The sequence below is a fragment of the Microcaecilia unicolor genome, chromosome 4, assembly GCF_901765095.1.
Source record: "Microcaecilia unicolor chromosome 4, aMicUni1.1, whole genome shotgun sequence".
Taxonomy (NCBI): Eukaryota; Metazoa; Chordata; class Amphibia; order Gymnophiona; family Siphonopidae; genus Microcaecilia; species Microcaecilia unicolor.
Genome location: NC_044034.1, coordinates 6824566 through 6846679, shown reverse-complemented (window position 1 = coordinate 6846679; position 22114 = coordinate 6824566). Strand labels below are relative to the sequence as shown.

General features: G+C 45.9%; 1 protein-coding gene across 2 annotated transcripts in view; it reads left to right on the top strand.

The window, feature by feature from the left end:
• The first annotated feature begins 3697 nt into the window (after nt 1-3697).
• Nucleotides 3698-22114, top strand: part of LOC115467811 (sodium-dependent proline transporter-like) — a 110154-nt gene continuing 91737 nt past the window's right edge. For both annotated transcript variants that reach the window (XM_030199298.1, XM_030199297.1), the window contains exon 1: nt 3698-3957. In XM_030199298.1, the coding sequence (XP_030055158.1) occupies nt 3862-3957 (96 nt within the window). In that variant the 5' untranslated portion in view covers nt 3698-3861. The remainder of the gene's footprint in view (nt 3958-22114) is intronic.

Genomic DNA, 22114 nt, shown 5'->3' with positions numbered 1-22114 from the left:
AGGAGAGGGTGGCAGGCGCCAAATGGAAGAGAGGAGAGAGTGCAAATGCTAGATGGAAAGTGGGGAAGAGAGGGGGACAAGTGCTGGATCAAGAGGGGAGAGAGAGGGGCAGGTGCTGAAAAGAGACAGCTTGGAAAAGAGACGGCTGAGGGGAGAAGTGATTGAGGTGTACAAAATCCTGAGTGGTGCAGAACGAGTAGAAGTGAATCAATTTTTTGCTCTTTTAAAAAGTACAAAGACTAGGGGACACTCAATTAAGTTACATGGAAACTCTTTTAAAACAAATAGGAGGAAATATTTTTTCCTCAATGAATAGTTACGTTCTGGAACTCTTTGCCAGAGGATGTGGTAACAGCGGTTAGCGTGTTTGGGTTTAAAAAAAGGTTTGGACAAGTTCTTGGAGGAAAAGTCCATAGTCTGCTACTGAGACAGACATGGGGAAGCCACAGCTTGCCCTGGGATTGGTAGCATGGAATGTTGCTACTATTTGGGCTTCTGCCAGGTACTTGTGCCCTGGATTGGCCACTGTTGGAAACAGGATACTGGGCTGGATGGACCAATTGGTGAGATTCCTTTAAATTCGGGGTAAAAGTAATCTCACCCTTTTGGCTTCCAATTATAAACCTGTGGCATCTATACCTCTATTTGTCAGCAGGTGGCTCCAGTGACCATTCTGAGTCAGTCTCTGTTTTGCTTCATTGCCCACAGGGATGGTTGAGCTACAGTTCCATAGGTGCAGTGACTCAGAATTATGACTGGCTCAGCCCTTCCTTATAACCTGGCCCAGGATGATCAAAACTGTCACTGTTCTGAATAGTGCTGTAAAAATACTGCCAGAGCAGTGCAGAAGAACGCCCCGATGCTCAATGCTAATGACATGCAAATATAGGGGAGCTCCTAGTGTTGAGCATTAGGGAGTTCGGTGGAAGGATTGTGCTTGGCGCTTGCGCAGAAGAGTTCCACAGAAAGCTCGGCTCCTGTGCACATGCGCCTGGTATAACCCGAACGTGGAGCACACTTTGGCATTTTGTGTTTTTTTTAAGCTTGGACGTTTATATTTAGACGCAGTAAACAGATTCCAATGTGTGTTTTCACTTTGGGCATTTTAAATTTTTTTTAGCATGGACGCTGTAAATTTAGATGCAAGAAATAGACGCCGATGTGTGCTTTCGCTTAGGTCTTAAGGGCTTGCAAGCAGGGCCACCGAGAGACTCGGCCAGGCCCGGGGCAAGGCCACCCCGCCTCCACCTCCCCGTCGCTGCCGCCCCCCGCCGCTGCAGTCCGCGGTCTCACCTGCCTGCCTCAATGGCTCCGGGCCCCCTGCATTCAAGGCAGCAGTCGCAGATCGCTTCTTTTCTGGCCTTCCCTCCCTGTGTCCCGCCCTCGTCTGATGTAACTTCCGGTTTCCGCGAGGGCAGGACACAGGGAGGGAAGGCCGGAAGGGAGGCGATCTGTGACTGCCGCTTCGAATGCAGGGGGCCCGGAGCCGAGGAGGCAGGCAGGTGAGACCGGGAACTGCAGCGCCGTTGACCTGACCCCGGCACCGGGCCCCCCTTGGAGGCCCAGGCCCAGGGAATTTTGTCCCCCTTGCCCCCCCCCCTCCCTCTCGGCAGCCCTGCTTGCAAGGGCTTCTTTCTGCTTCCAAAAGCAATCAAAACAGGCAGAAATATGCATGAGAGATGCAAGAGAATCATGAGAAATACTTTTCATCCAACAGCCTAACGCCTGCGCCGACCTGACGTTATTTTTTGTAGCGGTAAGGCAATTTTGTTTCGGGCGCTCTTTTCTGAGCATTGGGGACGAATACAAAATGACCTCATTTGCCTGAGCTTGACTACATTAGCATGCTACTTGTGCTGTTCGTCTGCATACTCATTTGTTCCCACGCTCCAGGCCTTTGATCATTCTGCGTAGGTAAATGCGGGTACCAGTATGCAGCTAATGCCCTCCAGCGCCCGCATTTACTTTTGAGCATCGGAGCCCTGGTAACCTCAGACCCTGGTTGAGTGGACTTTACCTGCTCTCATATTCCACAACTGCCAGGTTACCCAATTCCAGGAGGGAAATGACAATCCGAAGCGCTGAATTCAATGGGTTCACTCAGGAGCTATAAATTCCACACTGCTTTGGGATGTAAGTTCCAAACCAGAACTGCCCTAAATGTCCCAAAAGGCAGCTCTGCAAATCGGTTCCAGTAAGAAGATGAGAAAAAGAGTGACAGGAACAGTAAGGCAGCGTAACCATTAGGTAAGCTAGGCGGTTGCCTAGAGCAGCAGCTTCTGAGGGGTGGCAAAGAGCAGACGCAGTCAGAGCAAACCAATAGGAACTTACAGCCACACAAATTGCCCTCATTACACATACACAAAGAGCAAAGGTTTAATATTTAAAAGTACATAAGTACATAAGTAGTGCCATACTGGGAAAGACCAAAGGTCCATCTAGCCCAGCATCCTGTCACCGACAGTGGCCAATCCAGGTCAAGGGCACCTGGCACGCTCCCCAAACGTAAAAACATTCCAGACAAGTTATACCTAAAAATGCGGAATTTTTCCAAGTCCATTTAATAGCGGTCTATGGACTTGTCCTTTAGGAATCTATCTAACCCCTTTTTAAACTCCGTCAAGCTAACCGCCTGTACCACGTTCTCCGGCAACGAATTCCAGAGTCTAATTACACGTTGGGTGAAGAAAAATTTTCTCCGATTCGTTTTAAATTTACCACACTGTAGCTTCAACTCATGCCCTCTAGTCCTAGTATTTTTGGATAGCGTGAACAGTCGCTTCACATCCACCCGATCCATTCCACTCATTATTTTATACACTTCTATCATATCTCCCCTCAGCCGTCTCTTCTCCAAGCTGAAAAGCCCTAGCCTTCTCAGACTCTCTTCATAGGAAAGTCGTCCCATCCCCACTATCATGCTGTGTAATTATGCAGTTTTACAGGCTTTATGTGGGTGGGGTGATGTTTGTCTCTTCATGTTCAAGTGTATAGCGCTGTGTACATCTAGTAGTGCTATAGAAATGAAAAGTAGTAGTGTTTGGGATTCCGGAATCTTGCTACTCTCTGGGATTCCAGAATTTTGCAACCCTTTGTCCTTATCCCTTATTTGTCCTGTTTGTCCTAATTAGATTGTAAGCTCTGTCGAGCAGGGACTATCTCTTCATGTTCAAGTGTATAGCGCTGTGTACATCTAGTAGTGCTATAGAAATGATAAGTAGTAGTAGTAGTGTTTGGGATTCCGGAATCTTGCTACTCTTTGGGTTTCCGGAATCTTGCTACTCTTTGTCCTTTTCCCTTATTTGTCCTGTTTGTGAGTCCTAATTAGATTGTAAGCTCTGTTGAGCAGGGACTGTCTCTTCATGTTCAAGTGTACAGCGCTGCGTACGTCTAGTAGCGCTTTAGAAATGATAAGTAGTAGTAGATTATTGAGTTTACTTATTAGAATCTCAGGGGAGGAGCGTGTAAGGCTGAAGGTTCACCCAGAGTACCCAAAACCCTGAGGCAGAGGAGAAAAAGAGAGGCTATCTCTTTAAGAGCTGGTGAGCTGTGGCTTCCCCCTTCTCTTCTTTGCTGACTGACAGCTCCTGTTTCACAAAGCTTGGTGGCTGTGATGATATCTGGAGGGGGTGGAGCCAGCTCACCTGGCCTCAGGTAAGAAGAGCTGTGCCTGCCCTGCCTTGTCCTAGAATTGGCTGTCAGCTTTCCGGTCTCCCTTTTTCATTTTTCAGGACCGTTCTGCTTGACTTCTTATTTTGTGGCTTCTCTTTCCTGCCCAGCCACTGATCTGCGGTGTGACAGTGGTAAGCTCCCTGCCTGGGACACTGGCCAGGGCCGGTTGTGGGGCTGCCATTCTTCCCTATGAAGTTGATACCAGAACAATGGAATGAGGGTCTGCAAAAGAACCAGGTACAAGGGCCGGAGATGCAAGTGGGAACAGCACCGGTGACACCTCTGGTGAGTGGGGCTAGTACTTAGTGTTTGTGCTTCTAGAGCAGAGCATGTATGAGGGAGAACAGCTGAACAGAGATTTGGAAACTCACCCTCACTCCTGCTTTGTCTTAAGAAAAAACATTTTGATTTTTAGCAAATCACCAGTGAACCCTATGGTTAGAAAAGGGCTGGCAGTGGAAAAATGTGTGAGTCATGCAGTAGTCCAGGCCAGCGAGAGTATCAGGCTTGGCACTGTGCCTGCTAACACTCATTGTGTTAAACTGAAATCACCGGCACTCTTGAGCTCAGGCTTACATCTGCCCAGAAAGTTTTGGTAGGCATCACTTCTGCGCAGGGAAAATATATTGTATTAGGATTTATTTACCGCCTTTCTGAAGGAATTCACTCAAGGCGGTGTACAGTAAGAATAGATCAAACATGAACAGGAGGCAATTAGAGCAGTAAAAATATTCTAACCACAATACGGCAGTATGGCATGGTATACTACTTGCAATGACAACACAATATGTACTAGAACATTATAATTGGTAGTGAAGGGTAAGGCAAAGTTGTAACATAGATGAGTAAGAAAGTAGGAAGAATTAGAAAGTAAGGTGACTGATTTGAAGAAAGTTGCTCATGAGGTCAGAGAGAAGGTTAAATATTATCTCAGCTAGGGTAGGAGTGGATAAACATGTCCCACTGCAGTATGTGCAGCCTGAGTCAATCCTTGTGTGTGTGAGTGAGACCAACAAGTTAGTTACTTCTTCCATTAAAGGCTTGGTTGAAGAGCCAAGCTTTCACCTGCTTCCTGAAGTAGAGGTAGTCTTGTGTTAAGCGGAGCCTTTCAGGCAATGCATTCCAGAGTGTGGGGGCTACTCCGGAGAAGGCTCACTTGCAGGTATCACATCGTGTAATGTCTTTTGGAGAGGGTGTAGTTAGTGAAAGTCCTCGGGAGGACCTTAGTGTCCTTGGCGGTGTGTGGAGGATCATCCTATTCTTCAGAAACTTGGGGCCATTTCCTTTCAGGGCCTTGAAGATCAGACAGAGTTTTAAATTTAGCCCTGTATTGTACTGGTAGCCAATGAAGTTTTTGCAAAAATGGTGTGATGTGGTCACGTCGCTTGCAACCTTCTATGAGTCTTGCTGCTGCATTCTGAATCAACTGGAGCTGGTGCAGGCCCTTTGTAGTCAGACCATTGTATAGTGCATTGCAGTAATCCAGTCTTGATGTTACCATGGCATGCACAACTGGGATAAGATTTACAGACTGCTAAAACCTGTCGTTTCTTTCTCTATAATATCAGCAAAATTCACCCTTTCCTTTCTGAGCACACTACCAGAACCCTTATCCACGCTCTTATCACCTCTCGCTTAGACTATTGCAACTTGCTTCTCACAGGTCTCCCACTTGGCCATCTCTCTCCTCTTCAATCTGTTCAAAATTCTCCTGCACGACTAATATTCTGCCAGGGTCGTTACGCTCATATTAGCCCTCTCCTCAAGTCACTTCACTGGCTTCCTATCCGTTCCCGCATAAACTCCTTTTATTGACCTATAAGTGCATTCACTCTGCAGCTCCTCAGTATCTCTCCATTCTCATCTCTCCATACATTCCTCCCCGGGAACTCCGTTCACTGGGTAAATCTCTCTTATCTGCACCCTTCTCCTCCACTGCTAACTCCAGACTCCGTTCCTTTTATTTTGCTGCACCATATGCCTGGAATAGACTTCCTGAGCCGGTACGTCAAGCTCCATCTCTGACCGTCTTCAAATCTAAGCTAAAAGCCCACCTTTTTGATGCTGCTTTTAATTCCTAACCCTTGTTCACTTGTTCAGAATCCTTATTTTATCATCCTCGCTTTAATATTCCCTTTTCTCTTGTTTGTCCTGTTTGTCTGTCCTAATTAGATTGTAAGCTCTGTTGAGCAGGGACTGTCTGTTCATGTTCAAGTGTACAGCGCTGCATACGTCTAGTAGCGCTATAGAAATGATAAGTAGTAGTAGTAGTAGTACCTTCTCGATGTAAGGAGAGAAGCAGCTCTTGAAGGTTGCTTGGATTTGGGGAATCAGAGTAAGTGTTGAATCTAACTGTATTCCAAGGTTCCTGACTTGTGATTTAAGGGGGAGTTCATACTTCCCAAAAGGGATTTTGATGTCTGAAAGCTCAGGCTGTGTTCTGTCTGAAACACAAGCAGGCAAGCAGGTAATAGGATGAGAAAGTGATAATAATATCTGGTAATTGGTAATAAAAAAAGAGCAGTTCTGAATTCTGTATGCCAATCCCTCTCTGCAGTGCCTAAAAGTATAAAAATATGACTTTGTTTTAACCCAGAAAACTGAGTAGATAAGAGCTGAAGGAGATGAGAACAAGAAGTATGGTCTTGTTTTCTAGTTTTTTGTTTACTTCGCAATTAATGAAAACGTTTCAGGTAGACAGGCTGAACAGAGAAGCTTTTTCAGGATCATTGTGCAGGAGCTACACAAGGATGTGGAATCCACTGGAGACTCTCAGATGGGTGGTTTTTAAGCAGACTGTTTGTCAGTAGGGGTGTGCTCCTGTAACTAGAGTAAGAGCAGTCTCAGGGTGGGGGAGAAGGGGAGGTATAGATGTTATCATTTAAGCAGTATGAGGACTGATTTGCCTCCCTTTCCGGGGGGCAGTGCTAGAAACCCACCTCCTCCCCTCACGCGTTCTCCCAGCTTCCCCAGCCCTCTTGAATTCTACCTCCTCCGCTCGAGCTTGTTTCATTCATGCCCTATCTGTGGACAAATATTTCCATCTGCTATTTTTGAGTCTTATGCCGTCACCTATTGTTCAGACTTTCCTTTCCGTGAAAACATGTTTGCTTTTGAGTATTAGGTTATCCTTCATGTATTTACGTAAGTACATAATTATTGCCATACTGGGACAGAACAAAGGTCCATCAAGCCCAGCATCCTGTTTCCAACAGTGGCCAATCCAGGTCACAAATACCTGGCAAGATCCCAAAAAAGTACAAAACATTTTATACTGCTTATCCCAGAAATAGTAAATTTTCCCCAAGTCCATTTAATAATGGTCTATGGACTTTTCCTTTAGGAAGCCGTCCAAACCTTTTTTAAACTCCGCTAAGCTAACCGGCTTTACCACATTCTCTGGCAACGAATTCCAGAGTTTAATTACACGTTGAGTGAAGAAAACTTTTCTCTGATTCATTTTAAATTTACTTCATTGTAGCTTCATCGCATGCCCCCTAGTCCTAGTATTTTTGGAAAGCGTAAACAGACGCTTCACATCTACCCATTCCACTCCACTCATTATTTTATAGACCTCTATCATATCTCCCCTCAGCCGCCTTTTCTCCAAGCAGAAGAACCCTAGCCGCTTTAGCCTTTCCTCATAGGGAAGTCGTCCCATCCTCTTTATCATTTTCGTCGCCCTTCTCTGCACCTTTTCTAATTCCACTATATCTTTTTTGAGATGCGGCGACCAGAATTGAACACAATATTCGAGGTGCGGTCTCACCATGGAGCGATACAAAGGCATTCGAAGATTTGTCAGGAAATACTGCAGGCTGGATGTATGTCCCAATTATTTGCTCCAATGCGCCCCTGCCTGTTTCCTGGACGACCTGACGCTGCACCTCAACTATATGCTTGGTAATGGCAAGTTCCCAGTAAATTATGGTAACATCTTACTAACCCCAGTGCCCAAAGATACCAAGAAAAAGAGTAGTGATCTGTCCAACTACCGACCAATAGCTTCCATTCCCCTTTTTGTGAAGCTTATGGAGAGCATGGTGAATAAACAGCTTAGTGAGCACTTGGACTAGTTCAATATTCTGCATGCCTCGCAATCGGGCTTCCGGCCGCTCCACAGTACTGAGACTGTGCTTATCACTCTTCTGTCCAACTTCAAGAGGGAAATAGCAGTAGGAAAGAGTATTTTGCTCTTACAGTTTGACATGTCTAGTGCCTTCGACATGGTGCATCATGGCATCCTGCTGCGGCTTCTAGATTATTTCAGTGCCTGTGGTAACGTGCTGGCCTGGCTAAGAAGCTTTCTTACATCAAGAACTTACCAAGTGTATGCTTACTCTACCTTATCACCTCATTAGAAAGCAGACTGTGGAGTGCCGCAGGGTTCCCCATTATCGCCAACCCTCTTCAACATGATGTTGATTCCCTTGGCAGCGGCTCTTTCCAAACTGGGACTAAACCCATTTATCTATGTCGACGATATCACTATCTTCATCCCTTTTGAGAAAGACCTAAATGAAATAACTAGTAAGATCCAACAAGGCTTTAACACCATGCTTGACTGGGCCAACTCATTTCGACTCAAAATCAATGCCAAGAAAACACATTGTTTGGTCCTCACCTCTCATTTCAACAAACTCAGACCTCCTACACTAATCACTCCTGAGCTTGTCCTGCCAGTTTCGGAGTCCCTAAAAATCTTGGTAGTCATAATTGATAGATCTTTGACATTGGAGCAGCAAGTGAACTCTGTAGTCAAACAAATGTTCTTCACTCTTTGGAAACTTAAGCGTATCCAGCCTTATTTCCCTAGAGAGGTATTCCACTACCTAGTTCAGTCCCTAGTTATAAGTCGTCTCGATTACTGCAACAGTACCTATGGGGGATGCACATCCACGCTACTTAAGAAATTGCAAACTGCTCAGAACACAGCAGCTCGACTCATCTTCGGAAAATCGAGATTTGAAAGTTCAAGCCCATTACGTGAGAGGTTGGATTGGCTTCCTGTGAAGGACCGTATCGTTTTCAAGATCTGCACATTGGTGCACAAAATCATCTATGGAGACGCTCCTGCTTACATGGACACTCTCATTAATTTGCCGCCCAGGAACTCCCGCAAGTCAGCTCGCACGTATCTCAATCTCCACTATCCAGCTCTCAGTGGCCTCAAATATAAGACTGTCTATGCTTCCTCTTTTTCTTATCTTAGCACTCAATCCTGGAACGGACTGCCCCAAGTGGTCAAATTCACCCCAGATCACCCGACCTTTAAGAAGCGGCTCAAGACCTTCCTTTTCGGTAGAGCATATGCCATGGGCCCTCCTGGTGTTACATCCCTCTGAGCCACGGCAGCCACATCGACAAATTGTCACCTTCCCCTCTCTCCCTCTCCCTCCTGTTGTTCCTCTTTCCCTTCTCTGACGCTAATTCCTGTATTTTGTAATAATGTTGCTTAATAGACTATTGTACGCCACATTGAGCCTGTCCATGGGTGGGAATAATGTGGGATATAAATGCCATAAATAAATAAATAAATTATAATGTCCTCATTTTTGTTTTCCATGCCTTTCCTAATAATACCTAACATTCTATATGTTTTCTTAGCTGCTGCCACACACTGAGCAGAAGGTTTCAACGTATTATCAACGATGACACTTAAATCCCTTTCCTAGTCGGTGACTCCTAATGTGGAACCGTGCATTACATAACTATAATTCAGGTTCCTCTTTCCCACATGCATCACTTTGCACTTGCTCACATTAAACGTCATCTGCCATTTAGACGCCCAGTCTCCCAGTCTAGTAAGGTCCTCTTGTAATTTTTCACAATCCTCCTGCGATTTAACAACTTTTAATAACTTTGTGTCATCAGCAAATTTAATTACCTCACTAGTTACTCCCATCTCTAGATAATTTATAAATATGTTAAAAAGCAGCAGTCCCAGCACAGACCCCTGGGGAACCCCACTAACTACCCTTCTCCATTGAGAATACTGACCATTTAACCCTACTCTCTGTTTTCTATCTTTTAACCAGTTTTTAATGCACAACAGGACAGTACCTCCTATCCCATGACTCTCCAATTTCCCCTGGAGTCTTTCATGAGGTACTTTGTCAAATGTCTTTTGAAAATCCAGATACACAATATCAACCGGCTCACCTTTATCCACATGTTTGTTCACCCCTTCAAAGAAATGTAGTAGATTGGTGAGGCAAGATTTCCCTTTACTAAATCCATGTTGACTTTGTCTCATTAATTCATGCTTTTGAATATGCTCTGTAATTTTGTTCTTTATAAAGTCTCTACCATTTTGCCCGGCACCGACGTCAGGCTCACCTGTCTATAATTTCCTGGATGTCCTCTGGAACCTTTTTTAAAAATCGGCATTACATTTGCCACTTTCCAATCTTCCAGTACCACGCTCGATTTTAAGGATAAATTACATATTACTAACAATAGCTCCGCAAGTTCATTTTTCAGTTCTATCAGTACTCTGGGATGAATACCATCCGGTCCAGGAGATTTGCTACTCTTCAATTTGTAGAACTGCCCCGTTATATCCTCCAGGGTTATAGAGAATTAATTCAGTTGCTCTGACTCGTCAGCTTTGAATACCATTTCTGGCACCGGTATCTATCCCAAATCTTCCTCTATGAAGACCGAAGCAAATAATTTATTTAATCTCTCCACTATGGCTTTATCGTCCCTGATCGCCTCTTTTACCCCTCGGTCATCTATCGGTCCAGCCGATTCTTTTGCCGGCTTCCTGTTTTTAATGTACCTAAAAAAAAATTACTATCCTGCTTATAATCAAAAGAGAAAAACGCCTATATTGCGACCTAAATCGGGAGATGGGCGTCTTTCTCCCGTGGGCGCCCAAATCTGTATAATCGAAAGCTGATTTTGGGCGTTTCCAACTTCAATCCAACGCGGAAAAGGGTAAAGTTGACGGGGGCGTGTCGGAGGCGTGGTGAAGGCGGAACTGGGGCGTGGTTATCGGCCGAGGAGAGATGGGCGTCTTTAGCTGATAATCGAAAAAAAAGGCGTTTTTACCGCGATTTTGGGTCACTTTTTGTGGACCCTTTTTTTTTCACGAACAAGTCCCAAAAAAGTGCCCCAACTGACCAGATGACCACTGGAGGGAATCGGAGATGACCTCCCCGGACTCCCCCAGTGGTCACTAACCCCCTCACACAAAAAAAAAACCACTTTACAAACTTTTTTTCCAGCCTCTATGCCAGCCTCAAATGCCGTACCCACCTCCATGACAGCAGAATGTGTTCTATCCTGTGACAGCCTTTCCCTGGTTCTGATGTGGCTCTCGGGTGAGTGTGACACCTTTTCTGTTATGTGCACTGCAGAGTCACATCAGCAATGCATTGTGGTGGGTGTAGGGTATTGGGCTCCCGTGATTCCAGTAGCTTGTGGCAAATGCTCACGATGTTGGTAGTTGGTAGGCTCTACTCCCATGGTGCTTTTCCCCCTGCTTACTGGGTCAGAGTGTGCCCTGTTTTGTTTCCGGTAGTCCATGAGGTAGTGGCCATTTTTGAAAGCCAGTTTTAGATCCCTTTCACGTGTTAGCCACGTTACAGAACTTAGTTCTTACCTTGAATGTGGCTGAAAGAGGGCATTGTACACCATTCTGCCAGCTCTGACCTACTGCTCATCTCAGTACCAGGGAGACTTGTTGCCAGTGGGGCACAACCTCTGATCTGCAGTTAACTGTGAGTAAGCGTGCTTATTCCAATAAAGGACGTTTTTGGAGAGATTAATCTTCAGGTGTCAACTGGTGTGCCAATGTTATATAGCAGCAACAAGTCCTAGAGGCCTGCATGTATGCAGGTCCCTGGACCACTTTTAGTAGGTACCGCAATGCACTTCAGCCAGGTGGACCCAGGCCCACCCCCCCCTACCTGTAACACTTGTGCTGGTAAATGGGAGGCCTCCAAAACCCACTGTACCCACATGTAGGTGCCCCCTTCACCCCTAAGAGCTATGGGTTGTACATTTGTGGGTAGTGAGTTTTGGGGGAGGGGGGTTGGGTGCTCAGCACCCGTGGTAAGAGAGCTATGCATGTGGGAGCGTTGTCTGAAGTCCACCGCACTGACCTTTAGGGTGCCCAGTTGGTGTCCTGGCATGTCAGGGGGGCGAGTGTACTACGAATTGTGGCCCCTCCCACGACCAAATGGCTCGAATTAGGACGTTTTTGAGCTGGGCGTTTTTAGTTTCCATTATCGCTAAAAAAAAACAAACGCCCAGTTGAAAAACATCCATTTTTTCGAAAATACGGTCTGTCCCGCCTCTTCACATACCCGTTTTCGGACATAGACGCCCATGGAGATAGGCCTTCGCGTTCGATTATGCCCCTCCACGTGTTTTAGCCTCCAACGCAATCTTTTTTTTTCAAGTCCCTCTTTGCCTTCCTTATCAGCGCTTTGCATTTGACCCTGACATTCCTTATGCTGTTTCTTATTATTTTCAGTCGGTTCCTTCTTCCATTTTCTGAAGGATTTTCTTTTAGCACTGATAGCTTTGTTCACCTCACTTTTCAACCATGCCGGCTGCCGTTTGGTCTTCCATCTCTTCTCTCCTGTAAGGAAGGAATATTTAGGACCCTGTGTCTCATCTTTAAGGCTTTTTGTGCACTTTCTACACTGCCTTTATCATATCCATACCCTATTGAACTTGGGCTGATAGGAGTCATGTATTTGATATACTGCCAAAGTAGTTCACATTCATTACAGACAGGTACTTCCTCTGTCCCCAGTGGGCTCACAAAAATTAGGGTTACCATATGGCTCCAGAAAAAGGAGGACGGATTGAGCCAGCCAGGTTTTACTTCCATTGCTTTCAATGGAAGTAATTGAGCCAGCTGGGTTTTACTTCCATTGCTTGAAAGCAATGGAAGTAAAACCCGGCTGGCTCAATCCGTCCTCCTTTTTCTGGAGCCATATGGTAACCCTCACAATTTAAGTGGAAATTGAACCCTGTTCCCCTGGTTCTCAGCCTATTGCACTACCCACTCCAGGTCAGTTCTGTCTAATAGTATGAATGAGTAAAATCTTTCAGATCATCTTCTGGTGCCCTCTGACATTCCTCCAGCTCTGGCCACTGCATTATCTTACACTATTTCATTACTTTGAGATCATCCAATATGATCACCCAGTGGCACATATTCAGGGCTGGAAGAACATGGTAAGCATTGCAGGGGAGCTCCAACATTTGGGGGCACCATGCTTACATTACAGTAACGCCAGGCCTGCACTGCACATTCCACTCCTTTCAACAGGGAGTTGTCACAGAGGATGGGACAGTCATGGCAGTACTGGGGTGAGGCCTTGAGGAGGAAAGGCTTATGTCTGCGCTGAACAAGTAAAGTGGTGGCGATCAGCCCAGGGGAGGGAGGTTGTGGTAGTAGCAGCAGCAGCAAGCCTGGGGAGCTGAGAATTAGGGAAGCCAGTCCTACTGATGTTCCATGTTACCTCGGGGAAAACCACTTTGCCCTCTGTTAACAGCTCAAATTGTATTTGAATTGTGACTTGCTTTAAGTAAAGATTTGAAAGGGTAAGCTATATAGTTATTTAGATTTAGCTCACAGCTCTTCATTGGTAGCGCAAGGTACATTATAATGCATCAGTCTATCTGTATATCTGAGGCAAGGGAGAGTGAAGTGATTTTGTTCAAGGTCACAAGGAGCATTTGACTCCTGGCTTCCCTAGTTCTCAGCCTGCTGTTCTGATAACTAAGCTGATCCAGAGGAATCACTCTGCACTTTTTTGCCCTGAACCTTACCTGTTAAGGTTTCCTAGGTCACTTCTTATTCTGTCTGCCCCCTCAGTGGTGTCTGTTCTGTTGCAGATCTTTGTGTCTTCCATGGAAAGACAAATGTTTCCATCTAACTCTTCAAGACATCGCTTCCAAAGATTTGAAATAAGATCATGCTGAAGTACAAATTTTGATAACAAAACAGTGACTGAATACTACTACTACTACTACTACTTGACATTTCTAAAGCGCTACTAGGGTTACGCAGCGCTGTACAATTTAACATAGAAGGACAGTCCCTGCTCAAAGGAGCTTACAATCTAAAGGACAAATGTACAGTCAGTCAAATAGGGGCAGTCTAGATTTCCTGAAAGGTATAAAGGTTAGCACACATCCTGAGCCAACAGATTTCTTTTCCACTGAACATAATTAACTTTGTATGAACTTGGCCTCTAATAGTGTGCTGAACTGGACAATGTTGGCACATTTAGGGCTCTGTTTCCTAAGGTGTGCTAGCGTTTTTAGCACATGCACAAAATTACTGCGCACTATGTAGGCACCCATAGGAATATTGTGGGCACCTACACAGCGTGCGCTAATGGTTAGCTCGCAGTAAAAACACTAACGCACCTCTAGCGCGGCTTAGTAAACAGAGCCCTTAGTCTGACTCTGGACAATTCTGCTGAAGGAAACCCTTCCCTCATTAATCAATACCTGTAAGCCGCATTGAGCCTGCCATGAGTGAGAAAGCGCGGGGTACAAATGTAACAAAAAATTAAAAAAAAAAATCAATACCTTCTCTGTGAAACAGTAGTAATAAACAAAAAAATGCAAGTGCATTTTTATAATATACCACTGCATTCCACAAAGCAAAGGGAGCGAGTTCCCACATGCCATCTTTTTTTTCTTTTTGTAGGCACAGGAAAAAAAAAGATTTTAAATGCTCCCAGGTTCCAATCTAATCCATGTTTAATGTGGGATAAAATGCCATAACTACTACTACTACTATTTAGCATTTCTATAGCGCTACAAGGCGTACGCAGCGCTGCACAAACATAGAAGAAAGACAGTCCCTGCTCAAAGAGCTATGTAATAAAAGTGAGCCAAGTATAGGACAATCAAGCCATTGTGACATCACTGATGAGGTTGGCTCTTATTGGTGGACTGAGGCATTATGACATCACACTATTAGCTCTGGTTACAAGAGACTACTACTACTACTATTTAGCATTTCTATAGCGCTACAAGGCGTACGCAGCGCTGCACAAACATAGAAGAAAGACAGTCCCTGCTCAAAGAGCTTACAATCTAATAGACAAAAAATAAAGTAAGCAAATCATAAATAAATAAATAAACAAACAAACAGATAGATAGAAACTCTGAATGTTGAGCACCTGATTCTCATAACATGATGTCTGTTTTAGTGGCCCTTTACCAGGAGAGAAAAAAAAAATCTCTGCACGAATATAACACGTGCTAGGGTGTCCCTATAACCAGCCCCTCCAAATGACACGCTGATTACGATTTATAACAAGTTAGTACTCTATATATGAAAAGTTATTCCACTATTATTCTTCCTCTGTGTACATCCCTATGCACAAGCCGGCATGTTTGAAAATGTAAGTGAGATTACATAAAAATTTAACAATAAAGATCTACCTATTCCAGACCTCCCGCTCCCACGGTCCCCCGAGCTGCAGGGTGCCCTCCCAGCACATGCCTGAAGCCACCCTTGTGGTCTAGTGGAATCTTTGGGGCAGGAAAGATCCTGCCCGCTGCCGGCACTGACCCTCTTGCTGACACATCTTCTTTAAAATGGCTGCCTCGCAAGACGTCTAGTAGCGCTATAGAAATGATAAGTAGTAGTAGTAGTAACTGTGACAGTGCGAGCAGGGTTGGAGCGGGAGGTCTTCATAAAACACAGCCAGACAAGGATTAAAAAATGAAACAAAACCTCTTTATTAAACAAATGCTGAACCCAGTTACCTCACAGGTACAGTAAATAAAGAATAAGGTCACTTTACTTTCAGAGGCAAACTCCATACAGGCCTGCAGCTGACACGCCTCATACCCACAGTACATACAGCTACTTACAGGGTTGTACTGTCGCTTCTTCCTCTTCAACATCAGCAAAATTCGCCCTTTCCTATCTGAGCACACCACACGAACTCTCGTCCACGCTCTCATTACCTCTCGCCTTGACTACTGCAACCTACTCCTCACCGGTCTCCCACTTAGCCATCTATCCCCCCTTCAATCCGTTCAGAACGCTGCCGCACGTCTTATATTCCGCCAGAACTGATATACTCACACCACCCCTCTCCTCAAGTCACTTCACTGGCTTCCGATCAGATACCGCATACAATTCAAACTTCTCCTCCTTACCTACAAATGCACCCGGTCTGCGGCTCCTCACTACCTCTCTATCCTCATCTCCCCCTATGTCCCCGCCCGTAACCTCTGCTCACAGGACAAATCCCTCCTTTCAGTTCCCTTCTCCACCACTGCCAACTCTAGGCTCCGCTCATTCTGCCTTGCCTCACCCTTTGCCTGGAACAATCTTCCTCAACCCCTACGCCAAGCTCCCTCCCTACCCATTTTCAAATCTCTGCTTAAAACTCACCTCTTCAATGCTGCGTTCGGCACCTAACCTTTCGTGAAATATAGTATTCCCTATCAGACGGACTCCACACTTGTCTTTAGATTGTACACCTGTCTTTTAGATTGTAAGCTCCTTGAGCAGGGACTGTCCTTCCATGTTAAATTGTACAGCGCTGTGTAACCCTAGTAGCACTTTAGAAATGTTAAGTAGTAGTTGTACAAACACAGGTCTAGCTCGAGGTAGACCTCAAGTACGGGATCCTTTTAAAGCTAAAGTTAAAACATGGCCTACCTTAGCTGGATTCTGGTAACCTACACTGCAAGGCAGCTTCCCTGTTCTGTTCTGCCAGACAGCCTAACATCCCTACGCTTATGTTGGATCTGCTTCAGCCTCGGACATGGCAGGTTTAGTGCCATAATGTGGCTAACCTGCTTCATCAGTGAGGGAATGTTTCTAAGGACACCTGCCACTATGCCACTTACTCCCTTACATGTCCTACCCCTCAGCTCAACCATACCACTGCCTGGGCCACCTTGCCTAGGGGTAGAGAGCCATCACTCACTAGGGCACCTGGGGCTCCCACAACCACCAGGAATCTCCGAGACCGCCTTAGGGCTATAACCACACAACCATGCCAGTCGCACCATGCCTTCTGCACCCACACATGAACACGACAAGGTAACCACAGCAACCACTGGGCCCCATCACACCAGTGGTCACAAACTGTCCAAATCCCCATCATAGGGACATTCAGTCCAGTAGAGAACAGCTGGATTGGAATTCCATCCACAGCTTCTTATCCAGGTCTGCCACTAATCCTCATCAGAAGCAAACCCTGTTCCCCTTCCTACACAGAGACAAGGTACACTAGACCAGGCAGCCACTGGTTTTCTTCACCCCAAAGACCTCGAACCATCTGGAGCACTTGATCACAGACATCGTTTCTCACTGTCAGCACCCATATTTGAGCATCTCTTCCCCATTCCTGCTCTGCTTCTTCAGGTGAGTGCTGCCGCTCCATCTCTCTGAATCCACCATTACTACTACTACTTAACATTTCTAGAGCGCTACTAGGGTTACGCAGCGCTGTACAGTTTAACAAAGAGAGACAGTCCCTGCTCAAAGAGCTTACAATCTAATAGATAAGAGTGAGACAAATATAGGACAATCAAGCCATTGTGACATCACTGATGAGGTTGGCTCTTAGGCATTGGTGGAATGAGGCATTATGACATCACAATCTCAGCTCTGGATACCAGAGACAGAAACTCTTCACACTAAGGGGGGAAGTGGGCCAAGTATAGGACAGTCGAGCCATTGTGACATCACTGATGAGGTTGGCTCTTAGGCATTGGTGGAATGAGGCATTATGACATCACAATCTCAGCTCTGGTTAAATCACTGCTATATGTAATACTACTACTACTACTTAACATTTCTAGAGCGCTACTAGGGTTATGCAGCGCTGTACAAATTAACAAAGAAGGACGGTCCCTGCTCAAAGGAGCTTACAATCTAAAGGACGAAATGTCAAGTTGGGGTAGTCTAGCTCATGACTTCTACTACTACTACTACTTATCTTTTCTAAAGCGCTACTGGACGTACGCAGCGCTGTACACTTGAACATGAAGAGACAGTCCCTGCTCGACAGAGCTTACAATCTAATTAGGACAGACAGACAGGACAAACAAGAGATAAGGAAATATCAAAGTGAGGATGATAAAATAAGGGTTCTGAACAAGTGAACAAGGGTTAGGAGTTAAAAGCAGCATCAAAAAGTCTTCTCCTTGTAGGAGTGGAGGAAGGCAATTCTCAACTCTCTGCCCAGTTTCCTGCTGAGTATCCAAAATCAGAATAGGTTGAGAGTCCTATCCAAGAACTCTGTCCGTCTGTTGGCCCATTCTCCCTTCTCATCCATGAGTGTGGATGGGGCAGCTTCAAAGGCTTCCAGCACAACATTGCTTTGTACTCTGCATCCTGTTTTTGAGTGTCCACAAGGCATTCTATCTTTTGTAATATGGGGATCAGAGCAAGCTTCCAGACTCTGCTCGGGTGCTCTCTGTTCCATTGGAACAATCACAATAGGGGCCACAAAGAAAAATACTCCTTCAAGGACACTCGTAATTGCTTCATCCTTTCTGGATTGACAACCAGAGAAGCTCAGTTCAAATCTCCGTGTGATTTTGAGCAAGGCACTTAACCCTCCACTGCCTCAGGTACAAACTTAGACTGTAAGCCTTCTGAGGACAGGGAAATACCTACTGTTGCTGAATATAACTCAACTTAAATTACTACTGAAAAAAGGTGCGAGTTAAATGTAAATAAATAAATCTTGAGGGGTGGAGGAACAAGAATGACTGCCATGTGATAATCTGAGAGAGACAGAATTGAAACTTGATAGAGGTGCAGTAATGAAATGGTGCACAGAGGAATGGTGTGTTGATCCTTCTGTCAGGAGACGGTCAGTTTTGCCGGGGCTTGCTCTGAAAAGAGGCTTCTTTAGAAAAGAGCAGCCCTTCGGGGCTGAGCTGAATGGTCGTGGCTAGCTGAGTCTTGCCCAGCTCCTACGCAGAATGTAATTAGTCACATGTATTTTCCATTGTCAGGTGCTGCCGTGATTGTAACCATAACATGCTTCAGATCATATTAAATATTATCACAGAGTAGTCCAAGATGCAGCATCATCTCATGATCTTGGTCTGCCGTAGGGCTCACAGTCTCCATGTGAGCACAGGGGAGCTAGGTTTCTTGGCTTGGAGTTGCACAAAGTATACACAGCACTGTACTAGAGAATTCACATGCTTACAATGTCTGTGCCCATGAGAGTTTAATATACAAGACTGAGCACAGGAAGGACAATAAAGTTCATAAATGAATATGGAAAGCTTTTGTTGAAAAATGTCTAATGTTCCTTTTGCTTCGATCTTGTGCCTCTTCAAATTCAGATGACTTCAACGGCATGACAGTTTTTAAATATTTGCTACCAAAGTAATACATGTGGAGCGTAACTTTTATTAAAGAGTACCTAGGTGCAGGGGCATAGCCAGACACCCAATTTTGGATGGGCCTGAGCCCAAGATGGGTGGGCAGAAGAACTCCGCCTTGTCCAACAAGTGATTTGGTCTCTCCCTCTCTCGCCTGCATGCCATATGGTCTCTCAAATATTCCCCCTCCCCTGCATACCCTTTAAATAGCAGATTTTCACTGACAGCGAGCAGCAACTAATACACACTGCTTATGTTGGCCCCACAGCCTTCCCTCTGATGTAACTTCCTGTTTCCGCATAGGCAGGACTACATCAGAGGGAAGGTTATGGGGCCAGTGCAGGCAGTATGTATCAGTCGCTGCTCACTGCAGGCAAAGATCTGCTATTTAAAAGGTATGCAAGGAGGGACAGTTGTTGAGAGTTTTCGGCTGGTGGGAGGTGGGGATCCATTCCAGCCACATCATAGGTTTGCTGATACTGGGTGGGCCTGAGCCCAAAGTGGGTGGGCCTGGGCCCGCCCAAGCCCACCCTTGGCTACGCCACTGCCTAAGTGGTCACAGCCTATCGCCGCACATGTTTTGATTATTATGTGAAAGCGGCGTACAGTATGCACCTATGCAAAACAGCCTTCTCAACAGCTCTTGTACACAGTTACATCTGCAGTGACACAGGAGTAACTTAATGTGCGTTTGTGCTGCTTTGAATCTGTATATGTTCATGTTGTTTTATAAAATACTAGTAAAAAAAGGCCCGTTTCGTAAACAAATGAAACGGGCGCTAGCAAGGCTATAGAGAGAGTGAGAGTGTGTATATGTATGTGTGTCTGTGTGTGTGTCTCTGTGTGAAACAGAGTGTGCACAGGTAGGGTGAAAATGAAGAGACAGCAGTGAAATTTTATATAGGACAGCTGAACTATTTGAGGCGTGTTTGTGTGTCTGTGTGAGAGAGTGTGTATATGTGTGTGGGTGCGTGTGTTTGTGAGATACAGACAGTGTACGTGTGTGTGTGCGCGTGTGTGAAAGTGAGTGTGAAAGGGTAGGCTCAAAATGAAGAGACAGCATTATAATTGTACATAGCACAGCACAAACATTTGAGGCAGTTATTGCCTTATCTCCCCTGCCGCCCCCTCCATACCCAACGATTCGTTCCTTGTCTTCCATCCCCTCTGTGTCCCGTGTGTATGTGTGTGTGAGAGAGAGGTGCTAGCAGTCCCTGTGATAGTGGCAGGTCAGTTGCTCATTATAGCCAGTTAAGAGTGAGAGTGTGTATGTGCTGTTTTTTTTCCTTCCCTCCTATGCCCTCCGTGTCCGTTGTTTGTGTGGAGAGCAGAGATCTATATGGTCCTTTTAGTGTTGCTGTTGACGTCACGTAGCAACTGTTGCTGCTGGTTTTCATTGTTCAGCGATGTGTCTTATGTCACGTTCCATCGCTTAGTAACGGGTTCGCGATGCGATTGGTTGAGTGTCATTGGTCCGCCCTCCACGTCATGACGTTTTACGTGGGGGGCGGGGCCAACACTCATGGGCGAATTCCTGGTTTCATCACCATGCATTTAGAACGTTGGGACTTGTGGAGGCTTCACAACGTTGGAGGTGCGCTTTATATAGAGAGATGTGTGCAGATTCTTATCCCACTCTCATTTCACCCCCAGAACACCTAAGTAGGTACCATGTTCTCCTAGTGCCTAGGTTTATGCATTTACACCACCTAAACGAGCACATAAAATCCTGTTTTACATGTTCAAGTCCCTTATAAAATTACCCTCAAGGTGGTAAAACAGGAAAATCTTTACAAAATAGTATTTATATGGATATTTCCTCATGTGGCTTAGTCCACCCAAGAATGTCATAAGGCTTTCCTGGCTTTGGTCTATCTTTTTTTAATAAATAAAAATAGAAAAAAAACCCCTATCAGGCTTATTTTCGAAAAAGAAGGGCGCCCATCTTTCGACACAAATCGCAAGATGGGCATCCTTCTCACAGGGTCGCCCAAATCGGCATAATCGAAAGCCGATTTTGGGCGTCCTCAACTGCTTTCCATCGCGGGGACGACCAAAGTTCACGGGGGCGTGTCAGAAGCATAGCGAAGGCAGGACTAGGGCTCCCGCCGCCAACCCTCCCCCACCACCGCCGTTACCTACCTTTGCTGGCGGGGGACCCCAACCCCCACCAGCCGAGGTCCTCTTCTTCCGGTGCAAGGCTTCGTTCTGTTTCTGAGTCTGACGTCCTGCACATTGTACGTGCAGGACGTCAAACTCACAGAAACAGAACGAAGCCTTGCAGATCAGCCAGCGAGGTCCTCTTCTTCCGGCACAAGGTTTTGTTCTGTTTCTGTGGGTCTGACTCACACAAACAGAACGAAGCCTTGCAGATTAGCCAGCAACGCCGGAAGAAGAGGACCTCGGCTGGCGAGGGTTGGGGTCCCCCGCCAGCAAAGGTAGCCCACGGCGGTGGGAGGGAGGGGGGAGGGTTGGCAGCGGGAGGGGGGCTCGAGAGGGTCGTTGGCAGGGGGTCCAGGCCAAATCTATGGGGACCCAGGCCCCCGTGGCCCCACGTAGCTACACCACTGGTCGGACCCAGGAGTGGGGAGGGTGGAAAGATGATAGACCTGGGCGTGGTGGGAGGGGAGAAAGCAAGAGAGAACTGGAGCAAAGGAGCAGGGGAAGTGAGGGAGAGAGATGATTGACCTGGGGGTAGGGGAGGTGAGGGAAGGGAAGGGAGAGAGGGAGTGACCTGGAGCATAAGGGCAGATGTTGGACTGGGGGGAGCAGAGAGAAGAGAGAGAGAGACTGAGACTGCACTGGGAGTGAGATGCTACCCAATGGAGGGAGAAAAAGATGCCAGACTACCGAAGGTGGGTGGAGAGTCAGGGGAGGTGCAGAAGGAAGGCAGAGATGTAAACAAAACAAAAAAAATCTCTTACACATCTGTAGCAATATCCTGTTCTCTTTACCCCTCCCCCGTAATGTTTCATCCAGCAGTGCCCCGGTAACGTTTCATCCAGCAGTACAGAACAGCCACCAATTTCAAGAACTCAAAAATCAAATACAAAAAATACCAATAGATGAATAAAATGTTTCAAAACAG